Here is a 24,207-nt window from a genome sequence, read left to right as displayed (position 1 = left end):
GTAGAGCGGGCGGCTTTCTGAGCAATTAGAAAGCCGCTCCATCTTCCTCAAAACTCTTCCCCAAGAATGCCAAATTCACTCTTTCAAGAGCACAGTTTGATCGTGAGAGAGAAACTTCGTAAGATTAGAAGCATTCATTTGTCATCAACATTTCTTTAAGTGGTGTGCTCCATTTCCTACATACAGAACGTTCTCTCTTCCATATTGTTGCAGTTGTTCAAGAATTTTCCGTTCATATTGTTCCAGTCTCTCTTTGCTTTTCGCTTGTGGATATCTGGGCTCCCTGTTTTACCTTTCATATAGTCTCTGTCTCTTCTCTCGCTATCATAGAAGAGAAACAAATCAGTTCATTCCTATCTTTTTCGAAACACCAGCATCTGTATGTATTTGGAAAGACCATCAATCCTGTTTCCTGGGTTGGACATCCAACCCGGTATTACCTCCGCCCTCCGTTTCCTTCATCCTCTGTTTCTTTCCCTGAGGAAAGTTCAGAGAAATGGCCCGAGCCGCCTGGAATTCTCTTCGCCCGAAGGACTGGGTTAGAGGAAAAGCAGTCGGGAATGGGTCCTTTGGCATCGTCAGCTTGGCCATGAACAGATCGACTGGCGAGCTCTTCGTCGTCAAGTCCTCACCATCTGGAACGGGGTTACAATCTCTGAAGAATGAGGCCGACATCCTCGAGAGTCTGAATTCGTCATACATTGTTCGAAGCCTTGGGCATGAAGCTGCAGACAGAGCAGGAAGTCAACAAGAATTTAACTTGTTCATGGAATACATGGCTGGGGGGAGCTTGTTGGATATTGTGGAGAAGTTTGGTGGAGCATTGGATGAGTCAGTGATTAGATCCTACACCAGACAAATTCTCAAGGGGATTGCATACCTTCATAGAAATGATATCGTCCATTGCGATATTAAATGTAAGAATCTGCTCTTGGGTTCATCTGGGAACATCAAGTTGGCTGACTTTGGGTGTGCTAGAAGATTGAGAGGATCTTCAGAGGTTGATGCATGTTCGAAGAATTCGTCGCTAGTTGGCGGGACTCCATTGTGGATGGCACCAGAGATTTTGAAGAATGAAGGGGTCGGATTCCTGTCAGATATATGGTCTCTTGGATGCACTGTGATTGAGATGGCCACTGGGAGACCTCCATGGACCAACGAGTTATCGAACCCGATGGCAGCAGTATATAAGATTGCATGCTGTGATGATCTTCCAAAGCTCCCATCCAGTTTCTCCGATGAGGGGCTCGATTTCCTCAGAAAATGTTTGCAGAAGGACCCAAAGAAGAGATGGAATGCTGAGCAATTGCTCAGCCATCCATTTATCACTGGGAGTTCGAATCAAATGTGTTTGAAGGAGGCATCTTGGTCGCCAACAAGTGTCTTACATGCAGGTTCCAGAGGGAACTGGCCTTTGGATGAATTGGAGTCACTGACCGAAGAAGAGATCTCGACATGGAGACCATTCTCGATGCGGTCTGGGATCCCCAAGAATCTAAGAAGAATGTGCAGCAAAGAGATTGATGTACAGGCAACAGAAGGTTGGATTGAGGTCAGATCAGGATGAAAATTTTGATAGGCATAGATGACAGCAACCTGTATATGGACAAAGAGAGGGATCTGGATGTACAGCTCAGTTTATAGGTAGAATTTTGTTCTCACTGTTCTTACTCTTCTCCTTTGTCCTACCTCTATTTGAAATCCAAGGATAAATAATTGTTAATTTTCTTTAATTAGCATCTTTGCATCCAATAACGAAATTTTGCTGCATGACGATTTCCTTTCAGTTCCCAATAAATCAGTAAGTATGAATTCTATGCATCAGAAGTGTCATGGTTTTCGTAGCCAGGAGGAAAAGTTGATGAAATAATGGACCAAAATAATGGTCGTTCTAAAAGTTGTTCTAAAAGTTGTTAGTGAGGCTCCTCACGATGGTACATATGGATGATGGATGTTTAAAAAGTGGCCATCATTTAGCCATTACTATGCCATTATAATCTTCATATAACAGGAATAGTCTTGTAAATTTCCTTATCTATCCAATCATCTAAATCAGATAATACTGTTCTGAATTCAAATATATAAGTTAAATTATATTCTTTGAATAGTTATGTAATCTATAGCACATAATTTTACCATTTCCTGCATTCTTTCTGGTGCTCATGGCTCAAAATGACCATTATACAGCCATTACTTTATATTGAAAAATTCAGTCAAAGACTTCAACAAGTAACAAACCCCCGCCCTCCTGCCAACAAAAAAGAGAAAAAGAAGGGGAAAAAAAGAGATTTGACTGCGCAAATAATGGCTATTATTTATTGAAATATGGTAATGAAAGTTTTAGGCCAGATTTGGCTGTCAGAATCTTCTTATATTTTATTAGAGAAATTTTACTTCTGAGATTTTTCATACCAGGGATGAAGGATGATATCTGAAAGTCGAGCACATAATGGCAACTTATCAATCATGCAATTATACAGCTTTGGAGGGTTGATGAGCCATTTATTTGTGGAACAGCACTTATCTCTGAAATAATTAATTCCTTCTAGCATGGGAGGTAAAAGTAAGATGGAAACTAGAGGTGGATTGGAACTCAGAAGGAATGCTAATCTTGAGGTCAAGGGTCACTTTAAAGGGTGGGAATGTAAAGGTATCTCCTGGTCTCAACGGTTACTGATATTTTCCATTTTACTTTTTGTCCAAGTCCATTGGACTCCCTACAAACTTTTGCTGATTTTGATATCTGGATAAGGCTTATGATTTTGAATCATTCTGGATGTTGGGGGGTAGAAATAAATTAACGCTTACCAGAAGTAAACCAATGTTTAATCGACATTTGGAAAAATATTCAATATGTGTTTTCATACAGAGATTATATCCTAAGCTTGGTCCACTGTTTCCTTCTGCTTTATATTAAAGTTATATCACGGGCATACACACAGAGAATACACTTAAAAAGAGGAGGATATATATATAGGATGTTTGATATGCATGATAATTCTGACAGTAATCTCCATATCAAATAGACAGTAACCTCTATATCATGCAGTTCAGATGAATAAATACAAATTACCCAACCAACACTGATGCCTATGTGTTATAAATGGGTCACTCTCTTTTTCCTAGTACTACTTTTTCAAAAAGTTCTTGATCAATTATGATACTCATCTTGGATGTTTTAAATGATAGTTAGAGTTACTAGGTACTCCAATTTCATCCCCAAATGATTCCCAAATTTTGTACAAACTCAACAATTTCAAATCCAATGGAAAGTTAAGTTGCAAAGAAGGAAGACTGAGGGCATCAAATAGACTTTAGGATCAACTGATGACAAGAAATCTATTAAGTCATTTTGTAACTCATGATGTTGGTTCAGAATTAGGTCAAGATCAGAAAGCACGGAGGAGAATGTCTTCACCATCATCTTTTATGGGATTTTATAGCAACAGTTGGCATCAGAACAGTTGGGCTTATTATCCAGGATCATCTTGGCATGAGGGTGTTTGTTGGTGCTTTCAACTTTGGCACCAAGAAAGCAGAAGCTGAGCAGTTGGCAGAAATTACCCACAGGACTAGGTAGAAGAAATTCCCAATGACTGGGAAAAATTAATTGCCTTATATTATATTGCATCAAAAGATGCCAGTAATGTACAAGGCAGTTGTATACCTTCTAAATTACATTTTGTATCAGGGGGGCACCCATTTTCTTGTAACTTCTTGCAACGAGTTGTGCTTCTACTCAATATCCTTCACAGCATCCTGCATCACAGTTAATAAATAAATATGAGAAATACAAGAGTGTACATAATTTGTAATTTTTCAGGAAGCATAAATAAATTCCCAAACACTTCAATTAAATCCTCAAACTCTGAGTTATATAGCGAAATTTCATGTAATACAAGCTTTATTCCCATTTGCTTGCTAGAATACATGCACAGCATATAACAAGATATATGATTATTTGTATTCGCCATTAGTTTTCACTTTCACCTTCAGTGTTCACTTTCATACACATTTGCAACTACATGCACACAATTAATTAATAAAACAGGGCCTAGTCATTACCTTTGCAAGCCGAGTTACATAAGCTGCGGCAATGGCTGTAAATAACAAGCCTAGTCCAAGAGTCACTAATTGGCCATTTCCTCCTGGTAAGCCCACTTCTGACTCTTCTTGCTGCAACAATGAGGGAAACAAAGTCATGGTCAGACAGCAAGCCCTCTTCTTAAACATACCAGTTAAAGGAATGAAGATCCAAGCAAAATAGCATCTATCAAGAGGTAACAGATGGCAAATGGAGCTGAGTTTTGGGACCTCAGATGGCTGGATTGCCTTCTCAGAATAACTGATATAGCCTATCCTTTGCGTCATGGCAACATTTGTATCATTGCAGCTTAACTGATAATTAAATAATTGAAGATCATAACATTTATTTTTTCTTAGAACTGATATTCTCTCAGAAGCAAGGTATGTACACATATAATTCCCAGTCAGATTGATTAGTATACATTCAGACTTAACCAACTACTTCCTTGGGAATGTACGAAGAACATGACAATCTGCAAGGACCATAGTAGTAGGAAAACCAACAGAAAATAAATCAAGGACACAGGAAAATATAATTAATAGCAAAGGATGGAGCTTGACAAATCTACCAAAAAAAAGGTAATAGAAAAGCAACTTACAATTTAACCAAAACACTAAATTCATATATTACCAAAACAAAAGTAGATTAAATTAACAGACATATATGAAAGCCTATAAACAACTTACAATGATAGCTCGGCCAAATGCACCTGCACTTACATAAGCCCATGTCCCTGGAAGCATCCCCAACCAACTGCATGCCAAGTCATGTTTAATCACTCAGCTATTGAGAGAAATCAAAAACTCTTCAGTATTGGGGGAAAAATCAAAATTCCTGATTCCTAGCTGTTTAACAACAAAGTGATTCACAATGGCATAACGAAAGGAAATAATCATCTAACATAAATTAATTTTAGAGCAACAACCAGCATTTTTTTAACATTAGAACATGTTACGATGATTGATTTAATATTCCTCATCATAAAATCAAGTTATAAGTTCCATTTGGGTATATCACATTCAACCAAGGCCAAATCAATCTGTCACAAGATAGGTACCGTCTAGCGATTCCATATATTCATAATCACACCAATCAAGCAAACTAATGGCACATACATATACCTTCTCCAAAGTGTATGCCCATTCAGATACAATGCTTCACCATTTACTCTCCATATTTAGTTAAAATTTGAACCTTCTATTTTCCAGAAATCTGTAAGAAGCCTGACATATTTCATTTTCCAGCTTGTATATCCTTCAGCAAAAGAGAATGAAACTTGAAAATTTGATCCTAGGTCAGTATATACTTGCCTAATGACATATTTAAATATTGCTATTCTCCTTTAGATTAACATCAACCAATGCATGCTTGCTAACCTCAAGTATGATAAGTTATACAGGGCCTTTTTTCCTTCCTGTGAAGGCTAAATTTTTCTATAGATTTAGCAATATTCTTTTCTGTTTTATGTCAAACTACCACAGGAAGAAGGGCAGGGGCTGGGTTGGGGTCAGGAAGGGAAATACCGTGGGTTCTGCACATCTATCAACACATATTATATTGTTGTTGTGTGTGTTTTTTTCTTAAAAACCTTAAACACGCCACCATCTCTTTTGTTCACTCATATTTTCTCTCCAGTTTTTTTTCATTCTCCATTTTTTTTCTCCAACTTGTAGCATGAGTTTGACTTTGAGTATGTAACAGTTTCTTTTGCCTCCAGGGCTAATAAAACATAGAAATGATCAGTAGTGAGTATGATAGCAAGAATGGAAATTATTAACTGACCTGCCTAATACATAAGGTACGAACTTCACTGACGTCAAACCGTATAGATAGTTTCCAAGAGAAAATGGGAGCAAAGGACTCAATCGCAGGAGTGTAACAACTCTGAAGCCATTCTCTCCAATTGCTTTATCGATTGCCAAAAACTTTTTGTTTCCTTCAACCAATTTGAGAATACGTTCTCGGGCAAAATATCTAGCAATAAGAAAGGCTACAGTTGCAGCCACCTACCAAAGTCAAAAAAACATCATATAAATCTTCAGCTAATCACTTTTAATTTCGTTTCAGACACCATGAAAATCATTTTTGAAAGCAACCTACTGTCCCACTGATTGAAACAATGATGGTCCCTGTGACACTTCCAAATAAAAGTCCCGCCGACATAGTTAATGGGATTGCTGGAATTGCAAGAATCTAGAATAAGATAAGCAGTTCACAGTTAGTACTAGCATGCAAAGAATGCTAAGGAACAGACAAAGCAAAATTTATGATACCCCCTCTTTCTCTTTTATCTCCTTCCACAAATCCTAAAGAAAGTTGCATAGCTATGCAGTCCAGCAGAATGATATAAACTTAAACATTTTTCAATTATAATACATATAACAGACAAGACTTATTTGCTGTGCAAGGATTGCAAATGCATAGAGAAATTAAGAGATGGGAAAACACATTAGACTTTTGAAAAGGAGAAGAAGAAGAAGAAGAAGAAGAAGAAGAATTAGCAGTTGCAGCCTTCCCTATACCTGCACCTAATCCATTAAAATCCTTCCTCCACCGTACTTCCATGTCCATCATCTTCTATCCGTCCCTCAGAGATCTACCAATCCATTAAATTTTAGGTGGTAGCAACACAATTTAGCCTCTGGCAGTGCAAAAGGGCTTAAGCAAAATTTGATTTGTCCAAGAACTCAGATGGCTAAAATGAAGCCAATGGAGGAAAAAGCGATCATCTACCTTTTAACTTCATAAGTTTCAAGAAAACAGGTGTAATCTAGTATTAATTAGCTCCACTTGTTCTAATCCATGGCTTATAAAATGCCTCAATTTGCCAAAACTAACAATAACCATAACTGACAATCTTTAGCTCAGTCACTTATGAATCCATGGATGTCATTATAAGCATACTGAAGTGCTCAGCTCCAGGCCTATCATCAGGATTAAATTATTTAAACATGTCTGAGGATGATAGTGTTATTTTGATGATTAACAAGCAATTCTCTAGAGTATGCTATAAGTTAAAATTGATACTTCATTTATAAGTTCATTGCTCTCAGTACATTTGCTTAATTGGAAATATATATATGGTCTTGTTCATTTGGATGGATCTAATCTTGAGAATGCAGCAAAGTGTGAATTGAGTCGACCCATAGGTTGATTGGGTCGACCCCGGGACTTAAAGGAATCATCTGGCACACTCCTGCAAAAACAGCACAAATGAACAGTGAGTTGGGTCGACCCAAGGTAGGCATGAGTCGACCCAACCTCCAAAGAACCTCAAAATGCAAAGGAAAAATGCTCTCTGGATTTACTGAGAGGGTCGACCCACACAGTGGTTGAGTCGACCCAAGCTTGAGTCGACCCAAACCCTGAGAGGGTCGACCCAAAGGCAAGACAGAAAGACAGACAGAAAATGGTTCTCTGGAATTACTGAGAGGGTCGACCCAAGAAGAAGTTGAGTCGACCCAAGTGAACTTTGAGTCGACCCAAAGAATGGTTGGGTCGACCCAGGTGAAGGAAGGTTGAAATTCATGTTTCTGTGTTCTCTGAGAGGGTCGACCCAAGGAATGTTTGAGTCGACCCAAGGCCAAGTTGGGTCGACCCAAGGACAGGTTGAGCCGACCCAAACACGGGCTGAACATAACGGCTAGTTGTGCAGAAATGCTTTTTGGACTCCCAACGGCTATAAACGGCTAGTTTCTTCAATCCAACGGTCAGAAAGGACTATTTGGAGGTTGGAGAAGTATTTAAGAGGGAGTATTCATTAAAGAAAGCAAGCTTTTGGGGAAAATACATCAAGTGCATTCAAGAGAGAACCCTAGCAAGACAAGCTTCATCAAGAGCTTCATTCAAGAATCAAAGAAAGGGATTGAGCAGATTCAAAGAGGCATTAAGAGCTCCTTCCCCCATTGAAGAGTAAAGCTTCCTTGACCAAGAAGAGCAAAGCGACTTCAAAGCGATAATTTCCTTCTAACTCTTCTTGTTGTTCATATTGCTTTATATGCTCATCTAGGAGTTTAAATCTTTTCTTTTCATTTGTATAAACACTTTGTAAAGGTTCGTTGGTAAGCCCGCAAAACCAACAAAGGTTCGTTGGTAAGCCCGCAAAACCAACAAAGGTTTTTGGTGAACCCGGAAAACCAAAGTTGTATAGGTTCGTTGGTGAGCCCGCAAAACCAACAAGGTTCTTGGTGAGCCCGGAAAACCAAGTGTATAGGTTCGTTGGTGATCCCGTAAAACCAACAAGGTTTTTGGATTGTGAGCCCGGAAAACAATCCAACTGTAATCCGCAAGATTATAGTGAATTCCCAAGGGTACGCTTGGGGAGTGGACGTAGGTGCTAAGGAGAGCACCGAACCACTATATATTGTTGTGTTTGGATTGTGTTTGTGCTTTCATTTTCTCTTGCTTTACTTTCTATTCTTGCATTAGTTTAACTCACTCAAATAACCTAAGAAAGCATCCATCGCATTTAACTAAGAAAGTTTTAAAAGCACTAAAATTTAGAAGAAACCAATTCACCCCCCCTCTTGGATTGTCACCTTGGGCAACAAGTGGTATCAGAGCAAGGTGCTCTAATAGTACTCATTGATCTCACAATCAAGAGTTAAAGATCATGACAACCCAAGTGGGATATTCTATGAGTGAGGGACAATTAATTGATAGACCTCCACTATTTGATGGTATAAACTACACATATTGGAAAGCACGCATGCGCATTTTCATTCAAGCACATGACTACGATTTATGGAGTATCATAGTCAATGGGCTACACACAAACACTAATCATGATAAAGAAAGGGCTTAGCAAAATGCAAAAGCCATGAATATTCTATATTGTGCATTAGATGATAGTGAACTTAATAGCATATCTTTTTGCATAACTGCTAAGGAAATATGGAATATGCTTGAAGTTAAATATGAATGCACTAACGTTTCTAGTAAATTTGAAACTAGTTCCGAAGAAGAAGAGCATCAAACTGAAACTGAAAATCTATGCTTTGGAGCACCTGAAGATGAGGTATGTACTCGAACACAAAGTGATTTCTCATTCAAAAATCAAGTACATACTGAAGCTCAATCTGATTTTACATTTGATGAACTTCATGATGCTCTTCATGATCTATACTTTGAATATAAGAAGCTTAGGTTAAAGAATAAAAAGCTAAATCAGAAAAATCTATCTCTTGCTGAAAGCTATGATATAACTCAGAAAAATAATAAATTACTTTCAGAAGACAATGAAAGGCTAACTAAAGAAGTTAACAAATTTAAGTCTATAGTAGAAAAATCTACTATCAGCTCTGAAAAACTGAACTTAATGATAAATAATCAAAGAGCTGAATTTGAAAAGGCTGGATTAGGATATCAATCTTGGTACACACAAAAATCCCTTAATGACATGTGTGTTAAATCCTCTACTATCTGTCCTAAAACAGATTTTAATTTATCTGATGAACCTAATAGGCAAAAACAGAAAATTGTAAGTTTATCTACTACTCATGTTAAATCTATGTTTGTCAAATTTAACAAGATGATGCAGAAATTCACTCCTTGTAATCCTAAAATTTGCAAGTCTATGGACAAAATAGCTATTAAGAAAATATGGGTTCCAAAAGGAACAATAATAGCTAACCTACAAGGACCCAAAAGAGCTTGGGTTCCTAAGTTGAAAATCTGAATATTTTCTGTAAGTATATCTAGCACTCAAGGCTCCAACCAAAAGATGTTAATTTAGACATTGGGTGCTCTAGACATATATTAAAGAATGAAACTTAAAATATACTTAAGAAAAGTAATTGAAATGAAAAGAATAATGAAATTAGTAATCCTTGCATATATCATCATTCTCTTTGCCTTAGTATCCAATTAAAACATAAATTGCAGGTATTAATCATTTCTGTGATATAAGTGATACTTTTGGCATGAAAAGAAAATATATCCAAATCACTCCATCTTTCTATATTATGCTTCAGTTATTGATGGATAACTTGCTTAATCAATACTCTTAGAATAACTCTTTAAATTCTCTATATGCTTGATTGAGAGGTCTTATCCATGACATTATCTTCTATTGATCACAAACATAAGAATGTCTACTTGGTATAATTTTTTTTTTTTATATGCATTAAGAATACCAAGATTAAAGAGTCTAATTTTGGCATATAAAATCAACTCATACTAGTATGGACTTGATCTCAAAAGACCTTGTCATTGGTTCACTTAGATTATTCTTTGCAAGGTCAAAGTTTGCTATGTATGTCATCTAGAAAAACAAACTAGAATCATTTCTAAATCTGAAAATATTGTTTTCACCTTTTAGCCTTTGAAAACTCTTCATAAGAACTTATTTGGATCTCTAGGATTGTGAACCTAGGAGATAAGCTCTCTAATTTTGTAATTATGGATGATTTCTCAAAGCTAATGTTGGTTTTATTATTGACACTTAAATTGAAATATTTTCTGCATTGGCACAAACTCACAAAAAGGGTTCAAATGAAAAAGGTTTGCAAACTATGAAAATAAAATTGTATCATGGCATAGTTTTGAAAACCAATTTCTTATTAAGTTGTGCACAGAAAATAATATTGAATACAATTGTTTCTACACCAAGAACACCATAAATAAAATAGAGTTGATAGAATCCTTGAAGAAATGAAAAAGACAATGTTGTATGATAGTCATCTACTTAAATGATTTCTGTTAAAGGCTATCATCATTGCTTGTCATACATATGGTTTCTATTAGAAAACTCCTTTTGATCTTCTGAAAAATAGAAAATGATATATTGTATATCTTTTATATTTTTCAGTCATACATGTCATGCTTGATATGTTCTTATGAAAATAATGTCAAATCTGATAAAACAAATATTTCTTTGGATATCACTCTTCAAGCAATGTATATTGAAAATTCAATGAAAAGATACTAGTTGTAGAAATATCAATTCATACTATTCTTATTAAAACTAGATCCTTTATTGAGAATATAGTTTATCATTTTGATTCTATGTAACAATCTGAATTTTGATAGAAACAATTGTTTAAGATAATTTGATTAAAACTTAGCTAGCACGTCTTATTGATAATTATCTTATGCAAATAGAATCTAAGTTAAATTGATTCTGAAAACAAAAAAAAAATTGATTTAACTTTAATGAATCTTTCTATTGCCTCACATGCTTGTCCTTGAACCATTTTACTTAATGAAGTTATCTCTTTAGTTCAAGTAACTTGTGCTTGCTTATACTTAGGCAATCTCTTGAGTAAAGTGACTCAAATTCAATTATTGTCATGTCTCATGTTGAGTCATCTAGTTAAGAAATATGTTGTATGAATGTTTTTGTATCCTAGAGAACCTAATGAATTGCCTTCAAGAAAAGAAAAAGATTTTGCTAATGATACAGAATTTATGAGCAAGAAATTTCAACTTGAAGGACACATCGATGAAAGATACAATAAACATTCCCTTGCAAACAAAAAAAAAAGAGAGAGATTTTCTTCAGCCAAGGGTGTAAAGAATCTAAAAGGTATTTGGCTTGAAGAATGCTAAATGCACTGGTAATCTAAACTCTTCTCTTGCGAGTTAGTTGAGCAAAATCAATAGTGTGAAATTATATGGTTGCATGATTAAACCTTTAATTGTTGATCATCTTGATATCATGCTTCATTCTCATGCTAGTAATAATTGTTTCATGGTGTGATTAAACTACCTTTTTCTATATAATGCATAACCATGAAATACACAAGCTTATGCCTCAAACCTCTAATTCAAAATAACTTGTGATAAGCTATGAATCATTGGGCATAATGAAAATGCTGTTTGCATGGTATATATTTATATGCAGCATATTAGATTAATTTTTTATTCTGCTCTTTCATGTAATTACTTGAAATAATAAAAAGAAAGAGAGATAAAGAAAAGAAAATGAACAATTATTCAAGGGAATGCTCCAATCTTTAGGAAAAGCAAAACAAGCATAATATATTTGGCACATTTGTGAGACTAATATGAACATTCCTTTTGGAAGAGATAAAATCTGTAATTAATTACATAAAAAGTTTGAAGTGAACATTTTAAACCTTCTATATTGCTCATCATAGGGATGGTGCCAATGGGGAGGCTAGTGGTAGTACCCGGCACTATTTGACCCAACTATTCGGTGCAGGGCATATTAGGGACGGCACAAGAGGGAGGCTAGTGGTAGTACCTCGTGCCCCTTCCAACTCCACCGGATAGGGAGCAAATAGAATATAAAGCATAGAAAAGTAAAACCGAAAAATAAATGAAGATAATCAAAATGTTCATTGAATGGTTAAAGAAAGAAATTAAAAATTTGGGGAATGAATAAAAATATATAAGAAGGTTGTGAAAAATCAAATGAAGTTTGAATCACTTGAAAACACACCTTAAGGATAAAATCAGTGCTAAATTGTATTTAAATAAAGGAAATTTTATTTGAAAAGAATTGATTTTGATCCATGACATGCTTGTTATGTTTTGCATATTTTGAATTATGTGTTTTCAAATAGCAAAGATCTTTCCTAGATATAACTTGTAATGCTTCATGCCTATAAATTTTGATTGAAACATGTTATTACCAACAACAACATCATTTTGTTTTAATGAATATATTTTGAAAAATAAAAAAAAATTTATTTGAATTTGCAAATTAGGCAAAATGGATTGATTCTGACATATCTTTTATCTTGCCTAACATTAGTACATAATATCCTCCAATTTGTACCAAAATTCAATATGAATTACAAAGATTCTGGATGTGCTCTAATGTTCTTGAAATATGTGTCTTCAATCTTAATAATTTAAGATGAGCTACAATGTAGAAGATGCATATCTCAAATTATAATCCTGAAAGGCTCCTTGAAAATTTTTATGAAATTCAGAATCTGATGTTGTATAAAAGCTTAAACTTAATTTAAAAATGCCTCTATCATTGTATTTTTGTAACCTTCATTATATGCTTCAATGATTGCATCATTTTGGGGAATAACTCAATATGAATTTCTAGATAAAATTACAGCTTAAGAAAAATAGAATAATTCTGATGCCTTGATTGCTTGCCCTGATACGCATCTAAAACATATCATTTCTTATCTTCAAAGTGTACTAATATTGGTCTGAATGATGTGTCTTTTGATGATCTTGATTGCAAACAAATATTTTTTAATATATGATTTTATTTTGATATTGAAAAGATTTATTGTGCTTCATATATACATTGCTGAAAAACCTTGATTAAGAAATTGAGTTCTATAAATACATATACTTCAATGGTCATCTATATATTTTTTTTTTCTCTCCTACATTGTTAAAGACTTTCATCAAAATATATATGTATATATATTATTAAAAGAGTGAATGATCTCAAGTCTAGAAATATTTCAGCTCACTCAAATGATTCTTAAAAGAAAGAAAATGTAAATGCTTTTGAAAGAATTTGAGCTTCAAATGAATCATTTTCTGATTAATATTTCAGTACATTTTCTCAAAGATTAAGAGGAAGCATAACTTGTTCTTAAAAGATTAAAAAAGAGTGATTGCTATAAATTTTGAATAACTCTAGATCACTCTACATTCTTGATATCATAAAGTTTCAGTTTTATTCACGTTTATCATTAAAATCTAAAATTCAACAAAAGAAAAGAAAGTTTAAAAGAAAATGCATCTTTTGAGGGGGAGCTTTAAATACTCAATCTCTTTATTGAAAATTATCTTCAAACTCTAAACTCTCAAATGGAATGATTAATTGAGGGGGAGAAAGAAAATTTCAGAGGGAGAGATCATATAGAACTTAATCATGTAAATTCACAACTAAAGATGAGAGAAAGAATACCAAATGTAAAGTGGTATTAAACTCTGTGCTTCATTGAATATCTTTTGAAAGTTGGATTTTCATCTGTACTTAATTGGTAAATCACTTGTTTTGAAAACTAAGTGAAAAAGATTCCATCTACACTTGATTTCAAAACTATCTTTGGAATCTACATTTAGATATCACTTCTGGCTTACATTCTAAATATCTCATTCCTAAAGCCAAACACATAGAAATAAGATATCATTTTATTAGGGATCATGTGCAAAATGGAAACATATGAGCATACATGTACTGAAAAACAATTAGCTCACATATTCACAAAACCCTTGAGTGAAGATAGAGTCTGCACGCTAAGGAGGAAATTAGGCATATGTGATCCTTTTTATTGAAGAGATATAAAAGGGAGCAAGCAATCTCATGATACATTCCTCCCATTTCTAAAAACCCATGAAACATGAGTCAAACTTGTTATCTATAGATTCCTTACTCATGTATCATTGTCCCATAAAGAGTTTATAAGGATTGGAAGCAAGGAAAACATTTTAGAAGCAAAACGGAAGAGAAAAGAAAAATTCTGCACTTGGGTCAACCCAACCCAGAATAGGGTCGACCCAACGTTGAGTCGACCCAAGAAATTTCTTGAGTCGACCCAACGTCGGGACCCCACTGTTAAAAGGGGGACCCGTGAGCTATCTAGGGCACTGTTTACCCTTTATCCTCTTCCGAAAACCCTATTTCCCACTCTCAATTAGAGTCTCCCTAGGCTGATCTTAGCATCTATATTTAGAGCCTAGGCTAGAAATCTAGTTCTCGTATGTATCTTGCCTTTTCTCATATATATCTTGCTTTTCCCTTATGAATCTTGTCTTTCCCTTATATCTTTAAATCTTAATTGTGGAACATTGTACTTTTCATCATTTTGAGCATTAATATATGAAAATGTTCCTATTTTGATCAATGAAGTCTGAAGTTTGTTCTTTATTGCATCTTTTCCCATATATATGTTTTTGATGATAACAAAAAGGGGGAGAAGAGAAGGAAAGAGTATATAAAGGAGAAGAGAAGGAAAGAGTATATAAAAGAGAAGAGAAGGAAAGAGTATATAAAAGAGAAGAGAAGGAAAGAGTATATAAAGGGAGAAGAAAGAGTATTAAAGAGTATATAAAAGAGAAGAGAAGGAAAGAGTATATAAAAGAGAAGAGAAGGAAAGAGTATATAAAGGGAGAAGAAAGAGTATTACTTTTGTGAGAAAGAGTGAGTAAAGAAGTTATGAAAAGAAAAGAGAAATAAATGGGCAAACAAATTGAAAATCATATAAGAAAGCTTACATATCTAAGGGGGAGCAATTTGTAACAATGAAAATCATCAAATCAAAAATTTCTATCATAATTCAGAATTTGGCACATATAAATTCAGAATTTGGCACGCTCCTTTCTCACCCCGATACATAAGCTGAAACTCTTATTTTATCTCAAATTTTTGAAGTTTCATTGCTAATGAATTATAAATGAAAGGGGGAGCCATTCAAAAATTCAAATTGGCAAATTTTGAATGATATAGGAGGAGATTTCACTTATATATATGAAAAGCTGAAATTCTGAAATTCAATCCCTTTTATAAACTGATTTTAAAGACAAGTATCAATAGGCTTATACTCTTTATTTTGTAATCATCAAAAAGGGGGAGATTGAGGATGATAGTGTTATTTTGATGATTAACAAGCAATTCTCTAGAGTATGCTATAAGTTAAAATTGATACTTCATTTATAAGTTCATTGCTCTCAGTACATTTGCTTAATTGGAAATATATATATGGTCTTGTTCATTTGGATGGATCTAATCTTGAGAATGCAGCAAAGTGTGAATTGAGTCGACCCATAGGTTGATTGGGTCGACCCCGGGACTTAAAGGAATCATCTGGCACACTCCTGCAAAAACAGCACAAATGAACAGTGAGTTGGGTCGACCCAAGGTAGGCATGAGTCGACCCAACCTCCAAAGAACCTCAAAATGCAAAGGAAAAATGCTCTCTGGATTTACTGAGAGGGTCGACCCACACAGTGGTTGAGTCGACCCAAGCTTGAGTCGACCCAAACCCTGAGAGGGTCGACCCAAAGGCAAGACAGAAAGACAGACAGAAAATGGTTCTCTGGAATTACTGAGAGGGTCGACCCAAGAAGAAGTTGAGTCGACCCAAGTGAACTTTGAGTCGACCCAAAGAATGGTTGGGTCGACCCAGGTGAAGGAAGGTTGAAATTCATGTTTCTGTGTTCTCTGAGAGGGTCGACCCAAGGAATGTTTGAGTCGACCCAAGGCCAAGTTGGGTCGACCCAAGGACAGGTTGAGCCGACCCAAACACGGGCTGAACATAACGGCTAGTTGTGCAGAAATGCTTTTTGGACTCCCAACGGCTATAAACGGCTAGTTTCTTCAATCCAACGGTCAGAAAGGACTATTTGGAGGTTGGAGAAGTATTTAAGAGGGAGTATTCATTAAAGGAAGCAAGCTTTTGGGGAAAATACATCAAGTGCATTCAAGAGAGAACCCTAGCAAGACAAGCTTCATCAAGAGCTTCATTCAAGAATCAAAGAAAGGGATTGAGCAGATTCAAAGAGGCATTAAGAGCTCCTTCCCCCATTGAAGAGTAAAGCTTCCTTGACCAAGAAGAGCAAAGCGACTTCAAAGCGATAATTTCCTTCTAACTCTTCTTGTTGTTCATATTGCTTTATATGCTCATCTAGGAGTTTAAATCTTTTCTTTTCATTTGTATAAACACTTTGTAAAGGTTCGTTGGTAAGCCCGCAAAACCAACAAAGGTTCGTTGGTAAGCCCGCAAAACCAACAAAGGTTTTTGGTGAACCCGGAAAACCAAAGTTGTATAGGTTCGTTGGTGAGCCCGCAAAACCAACAAGGTTCTTGGTGAGCCCGGAAAACCAAGTGTATAGGTTCGTTGGTGATCCCGTAAAACCAACAAGATTTTTGGATTGTGAGCCCGGAAAACAATCCAACTGTAATCCGCAAGATTATAGTGAATTCCCAAGGGTACGCTTGGGGAGTGGACGTAGGTGCTAAGGAGAGCACCGAACCACTATATATTGTTGTGTTTGGATTGTGTTTGTGCTTTCATTTTCTCTTGCTTTACTTTCTATTCTTGCATTAGTTTAACTCACTCAAATAACCTAAGAAAGCATCCATCGCATTTAACTAAGAAAGTTTTAAAAGCACTAAAATTTAGAAGAAACCAATTCACCCCCCCCCCCCTCTTGGATTGTCACCTTGGGCAACAATGTCAAATTCATACACAAGCATCAGTCAAGTTGGAAATTGCAGTCATATGGTTGCTAGGATAATGTCTGACAACATTAGAATGACCAATCCTCAGATTATCAAAGTAGGGACATTGCAATGGGAAATTGGTGTTTCTCATAAGGAACAGCTCAATGTTGTGATTCCACCTCATGAAACCACAGTCAGAGTCAGGTGTAGATACTATATTTCCGGCATCCAAGTGGTTCCTTGACATGAGAGCACAATTACTCAGTGCAAATTAGGCTCCATAACTTTGGGTCCAAACACTTTAAGCCATACCCATTAGCAGGGAGCTAATTCAATCATCGAGGTCGAGTCTAGGTCAGGTCAAGGAATGCAATTATCCAATATTGGCCATAGAAAATGATCAGACACAGAACCTTGGACCTAAAAATCACCACATTTGACTTATCACGTTTTATGATATTATCATTAATTTTTTAAATAAATCAGTTGTGAGATTTTGTATGCAACAATTTTATTGTGTTAATTTTTTATTTGATTCGGGATCACAATGGGCATGATTGATAATTGTGTATATCATACCCAGCTCTGATGCATTATTAGATAAGTTTATATCAATTAATGTATCTCAGTCTGGTATGTGATGAAGGACATGAACTTTGATTCCATGATCACTTTAAAACAAGCAAATCTTAGAGGCATTTGGTCTCGTCTTTGTGGAAAATGACCATGACTCTTACAAGAATATCAACAGGGGGTTAGTTGATGAAAAAAGAAATAAAATAAAGTAATGCTGACCATGACTATTAATGCAGTGTTCATAGCATACTCTTGCTAAATGCTAGGTTGAAGTGGACACTTCAAGATTTCAATGCAACATGCTGGACTAGTCCACAGAAAGTCAGGTACGCGGGATGGATAGCTTATTTTGGAAACAAAAAATGCAGAAAGTAAAAAAGGTAGAAACTATAATGTGAACCTAGGTACATCATGTGATTTGTAGGCCTGTCTAAGCAATTCCTTCACGGCATTTAATGTCGTTTCTCTGGAATCTTAAGTTTTCAGAGTTAGTCTGAATGAATGGTACTTTAATCAACAAAATTTTGATAATAAGATACCTCAAGTCCAGCATAAACAAGTACAAACAGAGCATATCCAGCAGGACCATAACCTGATCACAGAAAGCATAAAAATGTTCCAGCATCAGAACCAGCACAATATTATTCACTGGAATGCAAAGCTGAATAGAGATCACATCAAGATAGAAACATATTATGCAATAACATTAAATCAAATATTGTATAGAGATGCATCGTGAGTGGTATCATCATGATTATCTGATCATAATCATCATTCTTTATTACTTCTAAGCGAGCCTGGCTCAAAACAATATTTGACGTGATTCTTAGATAACTACCGCAAGATATATGTTCTCATCCATGGAAATTGATTTTAGGCACTGCGCCACCCCACCCTCAAATTGGACCCACCTAAATCCCAAATGTTAGAACGAATCCATGACAAAGCCACCAACTTCCACCAGAATCACTCGCAAGGCTTCAAATCTCCCAAATTCGACGCCAAACCACCAAATTCAATCAAGATTACAGCCAAAAAAAATAAAAAAAGCACTAAATTGTCGATAGAAAATTTCCCAGAACCCCTAAATTCAATCAAATCTACCTTAAAAAAAAAAAAGCCAACTTGAAAGCAAAAATACCTTCAATGAAACCGGAGAACTGGGTGAGAAAGGCATTGATCTGGTCCTTATAGACGTATCCCACCGTCCCGAACCCCCCGATTACTCCAACCAGCAGAAGCCCCGCGAGAACGGTGCCCTTCACGGCGTTCTCTCCCCCCAAGCCCCCCTCCCCGTCCTCGGAGACGGACCCATCGTCCCTCCCCTTCCTGTTGTCGAACTTGAGGTTCCGGGGGACGTTGGAGGCCTTTCGAAGGGTGGCCTTCTTCGTCTCCCGGAGGGAGGAGAGGGTCCGGAAGGCGTGGGAGCGGCGGGGGCTGAGGCTAGAGAGGGAGAAGAAGGGAGAAGGGGAGCAGGAGAGGAAGCGGCAAGGGGAGAGGGAGGAGAGGCATGGCCTCATGGACTGCATTAGAATCGGATTGCATGGTGGGAGCTCATGGGCTTGGACTGTAGAAAAGGGTTCAGAGAGACAGAATGGATTGGTGTTGGATTCGCCAGGTGACCGGAAGCAGTTGGAGAACATGGTTAGTCCAAGTGGCAACATCTTGATCATTGAGTCTATGTTTCTGCCGTACGATGCTAGATTTGAGTCCAAGTGGCGCATGCTATTGGGCTCGAGCTGACCTCAGATTTTTCTTTTTTTTTTTTTTTTTTTTTTTGCCACGATCAAAATGTTGAATGTGTCCTAAAATTCGAGGATAGATTTGGACCACGAAAAAAAATATAATCCACTATTTTTTAAAAAAAAAATTCTTTGGTTTCCCTGGTCTTCCTCATACAAGAGAAAATAAAACTACTTAACGGCGCTTGCATCCACACTAGTCATCTTTCTAGAGCCATACTGATTGATCCTTGAATAACCAATCCGCTAGTCAATTTTTTTTCTCTGCCTACATACATACATACATACATATAATATCTATATATATGGCTATACTCAGATTCGGATACAAATAATAAAAATTCTATATCGATGATTTAAGCTATTGAATATAAATTATATAATCTCCTATTTTTAAACTATTTGCGTAAAAAAAATCTAGTCATTATAACTCTCAATTACGAAAACAAAAGTAACATCTAAAAAAAAAAAAAAGGGGGAAGTAGGATGCTCTCCACTAGGGCCTCTTAATTCTCCAAAGCATCGAACAAGATCACACTAAACAACTCTTCCTAGCTAAATCTTGGTCTTCCATGTGGCTAACCACTCAAAAAGCACCCCCGGGGGGGGGGGGGGGGGGTAGGATGCTCTCCACTAGGGCCTCTTAATTCTCCAAAGCATCGAACAAGATCACACTAAACAACTCTTCCTAGCGAAATCTTGGTCTTCCATGTGGCTAACCACTCAAAAAGCACCCTGTGGGCTGAAAAGATGGAGTTGCCAAGGATACTTCGAAACCTATTGTTTATTGATTCTATTTGGTGTATACATACTCGTAACGTATGGAAAATCCATTTTAGAAGAAAAAAAAATCTTGGCCTTCTGCAACTGGAGAACAGCCACAATAACACCTTCCCAAGTGACCTGAATCTCTGCAACCGCAATTAAGGGACCATATGGCAGCAAGAATCCAACCCTGAGCAACTTCGATCACAAAATTACACCCAGTAGCATGACACTCCTGTGGGAAGGCTCCATCAAAGTTCACCTTAGCTATTGAAGACTCTCCTAGGACCCACATGAAAGACAAGTTTGCAGTGGAGGAGATGGCATAGTTTTAGAATAATCAAAGTAACAGCTCTAAAAATTTTCATAAGATGGATATAAGAAACTCATAACTCTTTCTTCATCCAATATCTAATAAACCAAGGATTCCAATTTATAGAAATTTTTGAATTATTAATTTTTAGAGCTAGCACTTCTCTTTTTTTTTTGGGGGGGGGGGGGGGGGGTGCATCAGCGGCTCATACTTGACCGATATGGATACAGACAACAAAATCAGAAAATAAAATGCTGCGCTAAGGCATAGGCATAGCTCCATGGTCTATCCAGAAAAAAATTTCAGAGTGATGAGCCGCAAAGAAAGCAACTCAATCTGCAGTACCATTCTTCTTTCTTTTTTATCTTTTTTTAATAATGCATAAATGGAATTATAACTTTCCAATTTTTTGAAACCACACTGGGATTAGGCACCAGATAATAGCAAAGACTGATAAGCAATAAACAATAGAAAAGATCTCCTCCTATGACCGATATAACACACAATTGATAGTAACAATAAACCACGACACGAACAAGAAGCCAATACAATATAATTTAGTGCAGAAAGAAAAATTCATATCCCTAGATTCTATTCATAACATGAACTAGGCACGTGACATGGCTGCACATTTTTTAAAGATTAACATCTTGAAATATGCAAGGCCTTTTGAAAAAAGAAAAAAAATCATGCACTCAATTCATATAAATAACAAAGTATTAGAACCAAGTATTCATCTTATAATTAACAAATAATCCCATATCCATTAGCATGCTACCAGTAATCCCCACAAGAACATATCCCCTCGTTAACGTGATGAAAGCAATTGGAGTCCCTCAGCACGATGCTCCTTCCGTACACCTTGGACACCATCTTGATCGCAGTGTGACAATCGCCACATACCCTCAAGTTCTTGTACACCCGGATCACCGCGCCACGTGGCATGCTGATGAGACCAAAGGCCACGGCCAGCTTCTCACTATGGTACGCCAATCCCATCTCCTTCCCCTCATCCCCCACATCGTGCAAGGCGAATCCTGTGTCCGCCACGTACCCCTCCTCCTCCTTGATCCTTCTCAACATCTCTTCAACCTTCCAATAAATCTCACCCGTCCGTGCATGCCCCCGATCCTCCACGTGGAACACATGCACCACACCACCCATCTCGATCCAGCTACGACCTGGTTCCTTGATCACCCCTCGAGACTTCATCAACGATCGGATCCTCGCCACGTCAACCCATCTCTCGGCCGCGGAGTACATATTCGAGAGCAACACGTAGGGCACCGCGTCCGTTGGATCTAACTCGAAGAGCACCACAGCCGCTCGTTCCGCGAGTCCTATATTCCTATGTACCCTACATGCAGCCAACAATGCCTTCCACACGGTTGCGTCCGGTTCGGTCTCCATCCGGTCTAGCAGCTCTGTCGCTTCCCCGATCTGACCCGATCGGCCGAGGAGATCAATCATGCATGCGTAGTGCTCCGGTCCGGGGACTATTCTGTAGGCTCTCTCCATAGACTCGAAATGGGCTCTTCCGGCCTCGACAAGACCGGCGTGGCTGCACGCAAACAGTAACCCGATGAAAGTCACATAGTCCGGTTTAACTCCGGTCCGAGTCATCTCATTGTAAAGCCGAAGGGAGTCTCTCCCCCGACCATTTTGAGCGAAGCCCATGATCAAAGCCGTCCACGTGATGGCGTCACGCCAGGTCATCGAATCAAAAACCGTCCAAGCGTCATCCATGCACCCACTCTTGGCGTACATGGTGACCAGCGAGTTCCCCACCGAGACGAACGAGTCGAACCCGCCCCGAATGCTATTAGCGTGGACCTGCCGGCCGAGTTCGAGCAGGGTCAACCCGGCGCACGAGCTCAGCACGCCGGCAGTGATGAACTCGTCCGAGTCGATGCCGAGTTCTCGCATCTCGGAGTAGAGCTGGAGAGCCGACTCGTGTGACGCGTGGCGAGCAAGGCCGGCGAGGAGGGCGGTCCAGGTCACGACGTCCCTCTCGGGCATCAGGTCGAATACCCCGCGGGCGCAGTTTAAGCTCCCGCACTTGGCGTACATGTCGACAAGAGCGTTCGCCACGTGCAGGTGGGCCTCGAAGCCGGCTTTTAGGATCAACCCGTGGAGGGAGCTCCCGTTGGGCGCGTCCCCGGCGGAAGCGACCGAGTTGAGGGCGGAGGGGTACGTGAACTCGTCCATCTCGAGCCCTCGGTGGCGCATTTCGGCGAACAGGGAGAGGACGTCGGCATATAACCCGCTACGCGAGCACGAGACAATGAGAGCGTTCCACGAGACCGAGTCGTCCGACTCGGCCGATTCAATGACTGTTCTGGCGCTGGCGAGATCGGAACATTTGGCGTAGAGGTTAACGAGAGAGCTGGTGACGAACGGGCTGGAGGCGAAGCCGGTCCGGACGGCGCACCCGTGGACCTGGCGGCCAAACCGGAGCGCGCGCTCGGAGGCGCAGGCGGCGAGGACGGTCGGGAGGGTGAAGGGGGTGGGGCCTACGCTTTCCGTCCGCATCCGGCGGAACCGGTCCATAGCCCCAAGCGTATCGCCGGATCGGGTAAGGCCGGCGATCAGGGTGGTCCACAGGACACGGCTGGACCGTGCCGATGGTGGGGCGGAATCGAAGACGAGGGCAGAGGAGGCGGCGTGGCCGCACTCGGCGTACGCGTCGATGATCGCCGCGGCGACAAGGGGATGGGCGGCGAGGGACGACTTGAGGGCGAGGGCGTGGGACTGCCGGGCGGGGCGAAGGAGAACGGCAGAGGAGCAGGCGCGGAGGGCGGCGCCGAGGGAGTAGGGATCTGGAGGGAGGCCGGCAGCCAGCATGCGGCCGAAAAGGACGAGGGCAACGGAGGGATCGCGGCCGCGGCGGGCGTGGGCGGAGATGAGCGTGGCCCAGGAGAAGGCGTCGCGACGGGGCATTCGGTCGAACAGGCGGTGGGCGTTGTCGAGGCTCCTGGAGGGGAGAAGAGGGTCTGATTGGAAGCATGGCTCGAGGTTGGGGGACAGCGGCGTGGCGGAGGGACTGGCGTTCATGCTCTCACTCTACTCGCATGGTTTTTGTTGGGTTGAATGTTGGCATTTGCAATGATGCAAATAGGCCTCATATCATATCATGTTTTTATATGTGTGTGTTTGTGCAAACAAAGAATCTTCTTCAGACATGGGCTATATGTGCCTGGTTGACTGGCTATTAGGATGTATAAATGCATGGATTATGGGAAGCAAAATGAGTTTTTTTTATAAAAAAATTTCCCCGGAGAAAGAGTTAGGTAAGAAATTTTTTTATTGTTGAAGGGTAATAGTTAGGTAAGACCTAACTGATTATATTAATAAATATAGAAGTAGAGGTGAAAGTGGATCGAATAATTCTTATCTGGATCCGTTTTCATATCGCAATTTATCTGAATATAAATAAAAATAAGAACATCCGACTAATATCTATATTTTTATTCATAGTCATAAAAAAAATAAATATAGATATGGATACATAATTATCTAATTCGTATCCGAATGTCCGATTCTATTTGAAATCCTATATAATTTTATATAGCACTTATAGTCTTTTAAAAAAAATATGACCATATTAACATACTAT

The 24,207-nt window shown here is 38.5% G+C and overlaps 3 protein-coding genes across 4 annotated transcripts; 1 reads left to right on the top strand and 2 right to left on the bottom strand.

Moving 5' to 3' along the window:
- Positions 1 to 121: 121 nt before the first annotated feature.
- On the bottom strand, positions 122 to 19,371 carry LOC103719488 (uncharacterized). 2 transcript variants are annotated; one of them, XR_015974905.2, is made up of 8 exons: positions 18,913 to 19,371; positions 18,311 to 18,363; positions 6,188 to 6,280; positions 5,870 to 6,093; positions 4,774 to 4,840; positions 4,066 to 4,176; positions 3,668 to 3,759; positions 122 to 725 (listed from the first exon to the last, which is right to left on the bottom strand). XR_015974905.2 is itself a non-coding variant. In XM_039134159.3 (7 exons), exons 1-7 carry the CDS (start codon positions 19,298 to 19,300, stop codon positions 3,736 to 3,738), a joined length of 960 nt encoding a protein of 319 aa, XP_038990087.2. In that variant the 5' UTR covers positions 19,301 to 19,371; the 3' UTR covers positions 3,580 to 3,735. The 2 variants fall into 2 exon arrangements, 1 of the variants encoding a protein (XP_038990087.2); XM_039134159.3 differs by lacking the exon at positions 122 to 725 and having other exon boundaries at positions 3,580 to 3,759.
- On the top strand, positions 497 to 1,709 carry LOC103719487 (mitogen-activated protein kinase kinase kinase 18-like). The gene has a single exon (XM_008808753.5). The coding sequence runs from the start codon at positions 497 to 499 to the stop codon at positions 1,565 to 1,567; it is 1,071 nt and encodes a 356-aa protein (XP_008806975.2). The 3' UTR covers positions 1,568 to 1,709.
- A 1,776-nt stretch (positions 19,372 to 21,147) lies between the features above and the next one.
- On the bottom strand, positions 21,148 to 23,985 carry LOC103719486 (putative pentatricopeptide repeat-containing protein At5g52630). The gene has a single exon (XM_008808752.6). It carries the CDS (start codon positions 23,643 to 23,645, stop codon positions 21,366 to 21,368), a length of 2,280 nt encoding a protein of 759 aa, XP_008806974.4. The 5' UTR covers positions 23,646 to 23,985; the 3' UTR covers positions 21,148 to 21,365.
- Between the last annotated feature and the right edge of the window lie 222 nt (positions 23,986 to 24,207).

Source organism: Phoenix dactylifera, chromosome 2 (genome assembly GCF_051530095.1).
Source record: "Phoenix dactylifera cultivar Ajwa chromosome 2, Ajwa_hap1_PhDact_Kaust_v1.1, whole genome shotgun sequence".
In the NCBI taxonomy this organism is placed as follows: Eukaryota; Viridiplantae; Streptophyta; class Magnoliopsida; order Arecales; family Arecaceae; genus Phoenix; species Phoenix dactylifera.
Note: the sequence above shows the minus strand (reverse complement) of the source record. Positions and strands in the feature narration are given on the sequence as shown.

Bases quoted from the DNA above. Each gene is read 5' to 3' on its own strand.
- LOC103719486 (XM_008808752.6), bottom strand. From the start codon at position 23,645: ATGAACGCCAGTCCCTCCGCCACGCCGCTGTCCCCCAACCTCGAGCCA.
- LOC103719487 (XM_008808753.5), top strand. From the start codon at position 497: ATGGCCCGAGCCGCCTGGAATTCTCTTCGCCCGAAGGACTGGGTTAGA.
- LOC103719488 (XM_039134159.3), bottom strand. From the start codon at position 19,300: ATGCAGTCCATGAGGCCATGCCTCTCCTCCCTCTCCCCTTGCCGCTTC. The intron at 4,177-4,773 runs GTAAGTTGTTTA...TCATTGTTGCAG, and splicing joins CATTTGGCCGAGCTATCATT to CAAGAAGAGTCAGAAGTGGG. The intron at 3,760-4,065 runs GTAATGACTAGG...ACTGTGATGCAG, and splicing joins ATGTAACTCGGCTTGCAAAG to GATGCTGTGAAGGATATTGA.